We start from the raw sequence: 12,780 nt of genomic DNA, 5'->3' as shown, positions 1-12,780 counted from the left end.
TTTTTTAATTAATTTATTTTATTTTAGGCTGTGTTGGCTCTTTGTTGCTGCACGCGGGCTTTTCCCTAGTTGCCGCGAGCAGGGGCTACTCTTCGTTGTGGTGCGTGGGCTTCTCATTGTGGTGGCTTCTCTTGTTGCGGAGCACGGGCTCCAGGCGCGCGGGCTTCAGTAGTTGTGTCTCTCGGGTTCTAGAGTGCAGGCTCAGTAGTTGTGGCGCACGGGCTTAGTTAATCCGTGTGGGATCTTCTCAGACCAGGGCTCGAACCCATGTCCCCTGCATCGGCAGGCAGATTCTTAGCCACTGCACCACCAGGGAAGCCCTCATTACATTTTAAAGAATAATAGGAGAATACATAGAGGTAGAAAGTACATTAGTGAGTATTAGGGCCTGGGTAAGGGAGAACGAGGTGCTGAAAATGTTCTGAAATTAGATAGTGGTGATGGTCACACAACCTTGTGAATAAACTAATAACCACTGAATTGTACACTATAAAATGGTGGATTATATGGTATCTTAATTATACTCAATAGAAAATTTTTTTTAAAACAGGTGAAGATAAAGAAAGAAAGAAAGAAAGCAAGCATGGGATACCAAAAGAAAAAAAAAAAAAACAGGTGAAGAAAAAAAACAGGCCAATTAGTTAACAATTTGCTGAATGTTTTTAAAGAAATATAGTTTTATTACTTTCAAGTATTGTATTCTAATCATTATAATTGAAGAAGGAAATGAGGAGAATAAGGCAAAATAGTAAAAGTAACTCATAGTAGCATGACACTACTTAAAAAATTAATTTCCAGATACATTTTATGATATTGCTAAAGCAATCCTTAATTTATTAAAGGTTGGAAGTTCCTTAAATTGTGACATATATCCACAGAAGATTACTTTAAACATATATAGAGTTAAGAATAATTATAAAGCAGGGCTTCCCTGGTGGCGCAGTGGTTGAGAGTCTGCCTGCCAATGCAGGGGACACGGGTTCGAGCCCTGGTCTGGGAGGATCCCACATGCCGCGGAGCAACTGGGCCCGTGAGCCACAACTACTGAGCCTGCGCGTCTGGAGCCTGTGCTCCGCAGCAAGAGAGGCCGCGATAGTGAGAGGCCCGCGCACCGCGATGAAGAGTGGCCCTCGCTTGCCACAACTAGAGAAAGCCCTAGCACAGAAACGAAGACCCAACGCAGCCAAAAATAAATTAATTAATAAAAAAAAAAAGAATGATTATAAAGCAAACACCCGTTTGACCATAAAAGAGGTCAAGAAATAGAACATTTTTAGCATCCCAGAAGTCACTTGAATGCCCCTTTTTCAGCCAGAAGTAAATCCTTTTATGTTTTTGATGACAATCATTTATTTACTTTTCTTCATAGTTTTCTCACCTATGTTTGTATGCCAAAACAACACAGTTTAGTTCTGCTGATTTGGAATAGTACCTGTACCCTCTCATGACTTGCTTCTTTCACTCAACACTGTATTTGGGAGGTTCATCCTTGCCGCGGCATGTAGCAGCAGTTCTTTAACATTCATTGCTCTATAGAATTCCATCAATGGCTGGACCACAACTTCTCACTTCTACTGTTGATGGACATCAGGGTTGTTTCCACTGAGGGGTTACTATGAACAACAATGCTATGAACATTCTTGACACGCATCCTGGTGCATGTTTGCAAGAACATCTCTAGAGTTTATACTAGGAGGGGAACTGCAGGGTCTTAGAACATGTATATCTTCATATTTAACAGATAATATACTAAACTCATTTCCAAACACCAATTTATACTTTATCACTCATAGTGAATGAAAGTTCTTATTGCTCTCCACACTTGTCAACATTTAATACCATCAGACATTTTTCATTTTTGACAAGATAGTAGGAATGTAATACGAATTTACTGTTGTTCTAATTGGCCTTTTCCTGATCACTAATGAAAATTAGTGTCTTTTTATGTCTTTTCCTTTTTCCTCTCTTTTGTTATTTAGATTCACTTTTATATAAAGGTCATTTCTTCATTCTATTGAGCCAATATTTCACTCAATATTACAAAGTACACTAGAAATAAAAATATATTTCTACATTCCTTACAAGATATAGGATAAAAAATATATTTCTACTTCATTACAAGAATACAATGTTGTATCATGCACTGGGACAGAAAGATACTATTAACTCAAGGGTATTTATTTTACAGATATCTTGAATCTTGCCATAAACTAGTCACTTTAGAGACAAATTATATATGTAGGATTCAATGTCCCTTGGAAGGAATAACTAAATTACTAAAAACCCCTTCCTCTGAGGAAGCCCTTCTTGGTAGGACTTTAAAACAATGTTAAAATGAGGCTGCACTGGGAATTCCCTGGCAGTCCAGTGGTTAGGACTCCATGTTTCCACTGCAGGGGGCGCGGGTTCGATCCCTGGTCAGAGAACTAAGATCCCACATGCTGCGTGGTGTGCCAAAAAAAAAAAAAAAAGAGGCTGCACTGTAGTAGAAACTATCAGTTGATCTTTAAATATAAACTTTTTACCCTCCATGTCAGTATAATATTATACACCAGTATAACCCCTTAGATTTTTTTTTTCATTCTGAGTTTTTTTCCTTCCAGTTTTATTAAAATATAATTGACATACAGCACTGTATAAATTTCAGGTGTACAGCATAATGATTTGACTTACATACATCATGAAATGATTATCACAATAAGTTTAGTGAACATCCATCATTGCATATAGATACAAAATTAAAGAAACAAAGAAGAAAAGAATATATTTTTCCTTGTGATGAGAATTCAGGATTTATTCTCTTAATAACTTCCATACATAACATACAGCAGTGTTACTTACATTTATCATGTTGTACCTTACACCCTAGTACCTACTTATCTTACAACTGGAAGTTTGTACCTTTTGACTGTCTACATCCAATTCCCTCTCCCCAATACCCCTGCCTCTGGTAACCACAAATCTGATTTCTTTTTCTGAGTTTCTTTGTTTGTTTTTGAAGTATAATTGACCTACAACACTGTTAGTTTCTGTTTTACAACATAGTGATTCAACATTTCTATACATTTCAAAATGATCACCACAGGACTTCCCTGGTGTCCAGCGGTTAAGACTCTGAGCTCCAAATGCAGAGGGCCTGGGTTCGATCCCTGGTCAGGGAACTGGATCCCACATGCCACAACTAAGAGCCTGCATGCTGCAACTAAAAGATCCCGCACACCGCAACGAAGATCCCGTGTGCCGCAACTAAGACCTGGCGCAGCCAAATAAATAAATAAATATTTAAAATATATATATATAAAAAAACCCAAAATGATCACCACAATAAGTCTAGTTACGATATGTCACCATACAAAGGTATTACATAGTTATTAACTATATTCTCTACACTGTACCTTTCACACCCATGCAACTGGAAGTTTGTACCTCAATCTCCCTCAGCAATTTCTTCCCCCTCCAACGCCAACCCACCTCCCCTCTGGCAACCACCTGTTTGTTCTCTGTATCTATAACTCTGTTTCTGCTTTATATTTGTTCATTTGTTTTGTTTTGTTTTTTAGATTCCACATATAAGTGAAATCACACAGTATTTGCCTTTCTCTGACTTATTTCTCTTAGCATAATGGACCTCTAGGTCCATCCATGTTGCTGCAAATGGCAAGATATCATTCTTGTTTATGACTGAAATGGATTGGTGGTTGCCAGAGGCGGAGGGTGGGGTGTTACCCCTTAGTTTAAGTCTAGAGGGATCCAAGGTTGGTCATAGGCTCTAGAAAGTGAACGAAGAGTTCAAGACAACAGACTCAACAATTATCAGTTGCATAAAACCTGGAATCAATTTAAACGTACTTACAAAGACCCTACAAGTGCATCACAGACCATGTTTAGGATTCTTCATTAAGCTTTTACATTGGCTTTTTTGGTCTATTCATGTATTTTAATAAAAATGTTATTATTTTAGCTCATACCTTATCTGTCTTTTTGTCTTGCTTTTCCAAAATGGCCATGTTGTCTTTCAGAATTTTCACGATTTCTGCTGGATTTTTGTGTGATTTACTAAACAAAGGCATTTTTTTCATCTATAGAAATCTCTTCTTCCAATGTGAAATGCTAAAAACAAACAAACAAATAAACAAAAATTATAATTCTTAACATGATTAAATTGTTATACCAAAATGTCTTATAAGTTTTCAATAACCAATTCAGTAATATGAAACATTAAAATCAGTCAAACTAAAACAAGTTTCATTGGGACTTCCCTGGTGGTCCAGCAGTTGAGACTCTGTGCTCCCAATGCAGGGGGCCCGGGTTCGATCCCTGGTCAGGGAACTAGATCCCACATGCCGCAACTAAAGATCCCACATGCCGCAACTAAAGGTCCCGCATGCCACAACTAAAGATCCCACATATCAGCTAAAGAATCTGCATGCTGCAACTAAAGATCCTGCGTACCAGAACTAAGACCTGGCGAAGCCAAATAAATAAATACATAAATATTTAAAAAAAAAATAAAACAAGTTTCACCAAGTTTTGTGCCAAATTTAAATTAATATAAAATATTTTAAGAAAGATTATTTTTTAAAGTTTACCTAAAAGTTTTTATTCAAAGTTTAAAATCTTTCCTATAATAGAAATTCAAGATTTATGCAAGAATGGGAAAAGGAGTATTTTTAGAGAATAACCTGATATTTAAAACTGGATATTTTGACTAAAGAGAGTGATGATGATGATGATGATGGTGATAATAATAATCATAGATAAAATAAAACATGTAAAACAAAAGTGGGATTAGGATCCACATACTTTGGTAAAGCAATATTTAAGAACATGCCACTCCATAGCAATCACAAAATTACAATGTAAAATTGTTTAGAATCTGTTTTTTATTTACTCTTCAAATATTCAGCTGGCCATACTCACTGATGAAATGAGGACTACCATGATGGGGGGTGAGGTGGGAGGGGAACAGGAAAACCAGTTCTTCTTTTTGAGAACATCTATTTACATAGAGCAGAGAAAGCCAAATATAGCTGTCATTGCCCTATTTACACTAAAAATGTGTTTTTATTTTTAGAAAAATATCTAAAATTAAAGGCTCCAGTTAGTAGAGGCATATTCATTTACTTTACATTTATTAGCAAAAATATTTCAAACATTACAGAAATATGATGTAATAAATCAAAGGCTCCCATTAACCAGTCATCCAGAGGCAACAACTATTATCAGTTTTGATACATATTCCTCCTGAATTTTTTCTATGTATATAAAAATATATTTTTTAAAACCGAAATAGAATAAATACTAAATATAGTATTTTTCAACTTTTCCCCACTTTTTATATCTTGAATATCATTCTATGAGTATATGTTTAGATGCACTACAATATTTTTATAGCAATATCCATTATACAGACATATTATGTAACTACTTCCAGTATTTGGTAATTTCTTATTAAATTATTATATAATTTATTTTACCAATACCTTTATTGATAGACTTTTGGGTTAATTCCATTTTTCCTCATATTTTTCTTATTAACAATGATGCAATTAATCAATAAAGAATATTACACACAAATGTACACAGCAGTTGATAGCAATACTCTAAGCAGTTATTCCTCTGGCATAACCTTGGCTATGGTTCTAAATATTTACTTCATCTCCCTAGACTCCTACTTCCCAAATCTGGTTCCCTAGGACTTCTGTCAAATCTCTGAGTTAACCTTATACCCTTCCAAGAAATTTCTTCAGTATTTGTTGTTTGTGATCAAGAATAATGCTAACTGGCAGTCAACATACCTGCTAAACAAACAGGAGGTACTTAAACCCCCAAATTGTTCTGAGTTGGTAATTCATCCACTATGATTCAGAAATTATCACCCTTGTCTGCACGTCATTTGCTCTATCTGTAAAATGAGTGTTTTGTTTTTTAACTGTGAATTCACCTAGTCATATCATTTAACTCATATTTTTTTTCATCTCATTCACGAAGATATCAAGAAAAATTTTGCCAAATGCTCTGGGAAAGCCCAGATACATTATATTTATTTGTTAGTACCCGTTTAGTTACCTTATTTTATTTTTTAATACATCCCCATGACTTACTTATTTTGTAACCGGAAGTTTGTACCTTTTGACCCCCTTCACCCATTTCATCCACACCCCACCCTCTGCCTCTGGCAACAACCAATTTGTTCTGTGTACTTATAAGCTTGGTTTTTGGTTTTTTTAGATTCCACATATAAGTGAGATCATACAGTATATGTCTTTTTCTGATTTATTTCACTTAGCATAGTGCCCTCAAAGGCCCATCCATGTTGCCACAAATGGCAAGATTTCATTCTTTTTATGGCTGAATAATATTCCATTATACATATACATATATATACACACACACACACATAGAACATATGCTTTATCTGTTCATCCATTGATGGGCACTTAGGTTGTTTCCATATCTTGGCTATTGTAAATAATGCTGCAGTAAACATGAGGGTGCATATTTCTTTATGAATTAGCTTTTTCATGTTCCTCGGATAAGTACCCAGAAGTGGAATTGCTATATCATATGGTAGTTCTATTTTTAATTTTTTGAGGAACCTTTATACTGTAAGGGGGATTCTTAAAGAAAGATAGAGCATCATATTTTGAATTAGATAGGCCAAATACAGGGAGCTCTAGCATATTCATCACTGGTCCACACCCATTCTAACTCCATCAAGGCCAAAGATAAAGTATGTAAGGTGGAGTCCTGAAAATGGTGCCTCCTTGGGATAAAGTGGTAGTAGTAATAAATTCTACGTCAGAGTTTTTAGAACACACGTTATATTTCAACAACACAAGAAGCAGGAACAGGAGAAGATGCCATGCTAAGTCCAACAGACTGACGCTAGGTGAATGCCTCCTGGGCACTGAAAACTGTGGTGAGGTTGCACACGTGAACCTGCCCTCCAGTGTTAGTGCTGACAGCAGGCCATGCAGCACGCAAATATCAGAGGACTGACATGGGCCCTATTGTACTTTTCCACTTTCCAAAGTAAGTGAACAGAATAAACAACAAATAAATAGGTTCTACTAAAAAGAAAAAAAGCACAAGCAAAGGGGAGAAATGCCCTGTGGACTTCGACAGGAAAGGTTACTTCCAAAATTAATTCTCTGTAGGAGATAGAATAGATATAATTGGTAAAATAAAAATTAAAAAAAGGAAGAGAAGAACTTAGACAAAAAGAGAGCTGGTCAAGATAAAAGATCAAAAACACATAATATACACACATATACAGAAACACCCCAAAATGCAGCATGGCAATCCAAATCTGCATACAGCAGAAATGACCCCACAGAAAATTGATTGAAGACAACCAAAACGTACACAATTAGTTAGTCTATATTTATTCATTCAGAAAATATTTACTGAGCACCTGTAAGGTGTGAGGTGTTGCACTAGTAAATGTAAAATAAGCCTCAGAGGGTGCACAATGTCGTGGGAGACACAGCCACACAAAGGGTTCTGCCAGAATGCCAGAAAAGGTTAAACAAACTTAAATGATGGAGAAAAGGAACTCGGCGTGTGTTCGTGTGGATGTGTGTATAGTATACGTTATGGAAATATGGAGAAGATACAGTGTTATATCCTATAAAAACGGGTATTACAACAATGAAAAGAGGTGGAGGAAGACAACAAATGCAAAAGGAACTAAAAAATGGAGAGAAGCAACAAAGATAAAACAGCTTAAGCAGAAAAAAAGATCTAAATGTGGTCATTTACAGGATTTTTCTAGTTGAGATTAATGATGAGACCCCAAATTCAGTGCCTTGTGGCTTTTAGAAGAAACCAACATTCTTCTTTTAAAGCTCATTCCTACAAAATGACTGTTAACAACAAAAAGGATAAAAATTAAGTTGTCTTTGGACTTCCATAAAACTACATGTCATAAAACCATGGAAAGAATCTACAGAGTTTTGAAAGGGAAAGTCTATAACCTCACAATTAAGTCTCTAGCCAACATATTTATGTGTGAATAGACAGTGTACACTTACTAAAATTTTTACAAAAAGATGAGATGGAGTCAAACCCACAAGAGTTCAAGAAAATAAATGCTAAAAGCCAGAAATAGTTCTTGAAAGGGAGCCTTGATATTGCTGGCAGAACATTTGGGAGGGTGTAAATCTACAATTCATTCATGTGGGAATAAAAATAAATAAGGATTCAACTAAGTAAGTTAAAAAGGAAACTGCCTCAAAAATCTCAAGAAAAGAATGCTGGAAATAATAGAATTAGAAATAACTGAATCAGAAAAGTAAAAGAAAAAGAAAATCTCTGGTACTTTTTGGTGCCTAGTTTTTCTGGTGCTAGACCTGTCTGCTCTCCTTCCCACCCCACCCTACCAAAAGGGTGGGAACATGACCCAGGCGGGGCCAGAGTATTCCTTCCACTGCCCTGGCTACAGCAATTGGCTCACAAATGGATTGTGACACCATCAAGCTAATCAAAATGCTTCAACAGGACTTTTTCCCCTAGGTATTTTAATTTAATTTAGTTTAAATAAAATATTTAGGGCATCTAGAAGAAATAGAGAACAATGTAACAAGTTCCTGTATATTTACCACCCAGCTTAAAAAATAAAACAACTAAAGCAACACCCTTGGTACAATTTTCTGATCCCATTTCCCTCTGGTTCATACTGTACCTATTTATCATGTACCCTTACCTATACATGCTTTCACACTTCTACTAATATTACAGACAATATGTGATATTGTTGTGTATGCTTTAAAGCGTTATAGAAATGGTATTACATGGCCAGTTTCTTTTTTTCTCCCTCAACACTGTGTTTATGAGATTTATTTGTGTTAATACACAAATCTCATGTTTATCTTACGTGCTGTATAGCAGCCCACTGTATGACTATACCACAATTTATTTATCAGTTCTCCGAGTTCTAATTGTTTTCGATTGTTTATTATTACACGCATAATCATAACACAGATTCTTTTGCTGGTCTACTTATACATTTGTATGAGAATTTCTCTAGGGCGGTGGTTTCAACTTTTTAAAGTGACTTGTAGTAAGAAATGCATTTTATATTGTGATCCAGAGCAAAGGAATGTATAAATGATTGTATAATTGTTTCATGAAACAATACTTGACCTCTGGATAGATTCCATTCTGTTCTATCTGTTCTAGCCTACATTAATTTTTTAAAAAGTGCTGATCATTATCCATTAATTCACTACCTGCTAATTAGTATGCAAGATGTCATTACAGGGGGAAACTAGATGAAGGGTATACAGGATCTCTCTGTATTGTTTCTTATAACTGCATGTGAATCTTTAGTTATCTCAAAATAAAAAGTTAAAAATAAAGAATCCATCACTATGGAAAATCGACAGTGATAATCCAACGTAAGGATAATTACTGTTCCTGAAGTAGAGAACGAACATATGAAAGATGTACTTAAAGATGTACAAGATGTGTCTATTTGTCTACTCAGTCCTTCAGCAAGCCACCCTTTTTTTTTTTTTTTTATAAAGTGCTGTATGTTTGGGGTTTTTGGTTTTTGTTTTTTTTTTTAAACTTTGGGTTTATTTATTTATTTACTTATTTATTTATGGCTGTGTTGGGTCTTCGTTTCTGTGCAAGGGCTTTCTCTAGTTGCGGCAAGTGGGGGCCACTCTTCATCGCGGTGCGCGGGCCTCTCACTATCACGGCCTCTCTGGTTGCGGAGCACAGGCTCCAGATGCGCAGGCTCAGTAATTGTGGCTCACGGGCCCAGTTGCTCCGCGGCATGTGGGATCTTCCCAGACCAGGGCTCGAACCCGTGTCCCCTGCATTGGCAGGCAGATTCTCAACCACTGCGCCACCAGGGAAGCCCAAGCCACCCTTCTAATTGTATACAGCCACAGAACTACTTCTGGAATGTGGCTCAGCTAATGTTAATGGTATTATCTGAATGAGATTTGTGATACATCTAAAATTTTTTCATCTTGATGCTTTTCTGTATTATCTATAATGCACACATTTCTTCTTTCCTGAAATATAAATAGAACAGTGGGGAATAAACCCATGTAACTAAGAAAAGAACTGAATAGAAAAACCTATTTTGGTTTTGAATACAAAAACTGAATATTATTAAAATGTCAATAATCCTAAAGTCCATAATTTGATACAAGTCCAGTCACAAGTCCAAAAAAGTTTTTAGTAACTAAATTAAGCCAAGAATACCAAAAAAAACCTCACAAGGATAACGAGTTTTAAAAAGGAAGATTTCTTACGAGGGAATGAAATTAAAAGTGTTATCAAGTGCTATAAGTGAAACAGTGACACAAGAAAAACAGACCAATGGAACAAAAGAGGCCAGATACAGATGTTACTATAAGTGACTTTCAAACTTCTGGATGTAAAATAATGTCTCCAATTTTAGAAGTGATGAAATAAATCTCAAAAAAAAAAAAGACTGACAAATCAGTTAATATAAATATGTTACAAATCTAATAAATTGTTTTCAATTTTTATGGATAAAATAATAAAAACATTGTAGGCAAACAACAAATAAGAGAATTCTGTGACATGAATATGAAAGACAGAGGGCTAATATCATTATAAAAGGAGATCTATGACAAATAAGAAAATCATTAAGAGATAATGCATAGATATTAGAAAACTGCAAAGGAGGAAATACAGTTAAACACATAGTAAATGTTTATTCTCTATAATGGAAAAATGCAAACTTAAAGTGAAGGACTATTTTGCCCATCATATAACAAAGTTTTTTGTTGTTGTTTTGAGAAAATTCAATCCTATTTATGGTGAGATGCAACAGGCCCTCTCTTTTCTTACTGGTGGGAGTATAAATTGGACAATAATTTGGCAATATGGATCTAGAGCCTTTAACTATTCACAACCTCTGACTTTAGTAATTCTGCTTCTATCAATCTGTCCTAAGAAAATAAACTAATAAAGGTTACCTTTATAACTTTTTTTCCCACATTTTAACATCTCTAAAATGTGCATGTGTCTTACAATTGATGGGACCTTACACTAACTGGCAGGGGTTTTTTTTGTTTTTGTTTTTTTTCTTTCTTAGTGGTACAAGAGTATATGCCTTACAACCAATGGCTTCTTAGATTTGATGAAATATAGTATATGGCTATGAAAATGTTTACAAAGAATGTGAAATAAAACGTACATGTTAAAAAAACACCATCCCATAATATAGAGCATAACTACAACTATGTAAAAGCAAACAAAACCACAAATACACAGAACCTATGCATAGAAAAAATAATTTTAAAAAGTTAACAGTGATTGCCTCTGGGTAGTTGGCTTATAAATACTTAGTTTTCTTCTTCCTTCAAATTTTCTCTTTTGTCCCCAAACTTTGTTCAATAGATCATGCAAATGTTTTTACAATGGAAACACCTTCTCATAAATAATACTTTTAATGACTAAATAACCATTTTTTAAAGTTCAAACTGTGGAATATCTGATCATCATGTCTTTTCAAAGCACTAGTCAAACAAATATGATTTCTGTTACTTTGGCTATGAAATTTCATTAAGAGTAGCACTTGGCTCAGATTCTGGAGAGAAAGCCAAAAAAAATTCTTCAGCTCTGCTCCCAGGGAACTCAGGCCCTGTAGATTTTTAGTAGATTTTGGCAGCTTGGCAGCATTCCCTTTCCTAAGACACAGTAGAATATTTCATATTCCTAACTTATGTGTGAGCGCCTCTAAAGATGACCCAAAGTCAATCACTCAAATGCCTCATCTGAACATGTTCAGTGACGTAAGTGGAGAGGAGTGTGTTTGAAGGGGGATGGGGAAAGGGAAGCTAGGAGAAGAGGTCATTTGGGGCATTAAATACCCTCACTGTTATCCCTTAAAGTATTTTAAAGGGGAATAAATGTCTATCTGTAGGTGGCTAATGAGTATCTCTAGGCCTTTATGTCTAACCTCCAAATGTGCTGTTCAATAATAGTTTTCATTTAAAAGATTTTCCACGAAAGCTTAAGGGAGTGGGAAATTTATCATTGAAGACAAGAGAAGTCTCAAGATTTCCATAGGTAAAAAGCATAACCAAACTGCTAACTCATTGTAAGAAAGTCAACTCAAAAATGAGCCTTGTTTTCCTTCATATAGGTTATTTTACAATGAAGAATAAGTAAGAAAGGAACATTTCCAAAAGTCTTTCATAGAGCTTGCTAATTTAAACTTAGTCACAGTTACCTTCGCTCAAACTAAAAAAATTAAACCATCACATTAAAATAAATTTCAGGAAAGTTCAGAAATTACCATTCCTTTATCTTTTATTCCAAATAGGACTCACAGATAGAAATAATGCAATCAAAAAGTACACCTATGGCAAATAATTGGGCCAATAAGATTCATTTTTAAAAATCAATGGAATGGGGGCTTCCCTGGTGGCGCAGTGGTTGAGAGTCTGCCTGCCAATGCAGGGGACACGGGTTCGAGCCCTGGTCTGGGAAGATCCCACATGCTGCGGAGCAACTAGGCCCGTGAGCCACAATTACTGAGCCTACGTGTCTGGAGCCTGTGCTCCGCAACAAGAGAGGCCGCCATAGTGAGAGGCCCGCACACCACGATGAAGAGTGGTCCCCACTTGCCGCAACTAGAGAAAGCCCTCGCACAGAAACGAAGACCCAACACGGCCATAAATAAATAAATAAATTTTAAAAAAAAATCAATGGGATGGAGATTATATGAGTACATGTATTTGTCAATATTCAGTGAACTGTTCTCTTAAAATGGGTACATTTCATTGA

The 12,780-nt window shown here is 35.7% G+C and overlaps 1 protein-coding gene across 4 annotated transcripts in view; it reads right to left on the bottom strand.

Moving 5' to 3' along the window:
- The window catches only part of CAB39L (calcium binding protein 39 like), a 95,007-nt gene that overhangs the window by 43,134 nt on the left and 39,093 nt on the right, over nt 1-12,780 (bottom strand). For all 4 annotated transcript variants that reach the window (XM_036831362.1, XM_036831360.1, XM_036831363.1 and 1 more), the window contains one exon: nt 3,969-4,110. In XM_036831362.1, coding sequence (XP_036687257.1) covers nt 3,969-4,079 — 111 coding nt within the window. In that variant the 5' untranslated portion in view covers nt 4,080-4,110. The remainder of the gene's footprint in view (nt 1-3,968; nt 4,111-12,780) is intronic.

This window comes from Balaenoptera musculus, chromosome 18, assembly GCF_009873245.2.
Source record: "Balaenoptera musculus isolate JJ_BM4_2016_0621 chromosome 18, mBalMus1.pri.v3, whole genome shotgun sequence".
In the NCBI taxonomy this organism is placed as follows: domain Eukaryota; kingdom Metazoa; phylum Chordata; class Mammalia; order Artiodactyla; family Balaenopteridae; genus Balaenoptera; species Balaenoptera musculus.
Note: the sequence above shows the minus strand (reverse complement) of the source record. Positions and strands in the feature narration are given on the sequence as shown.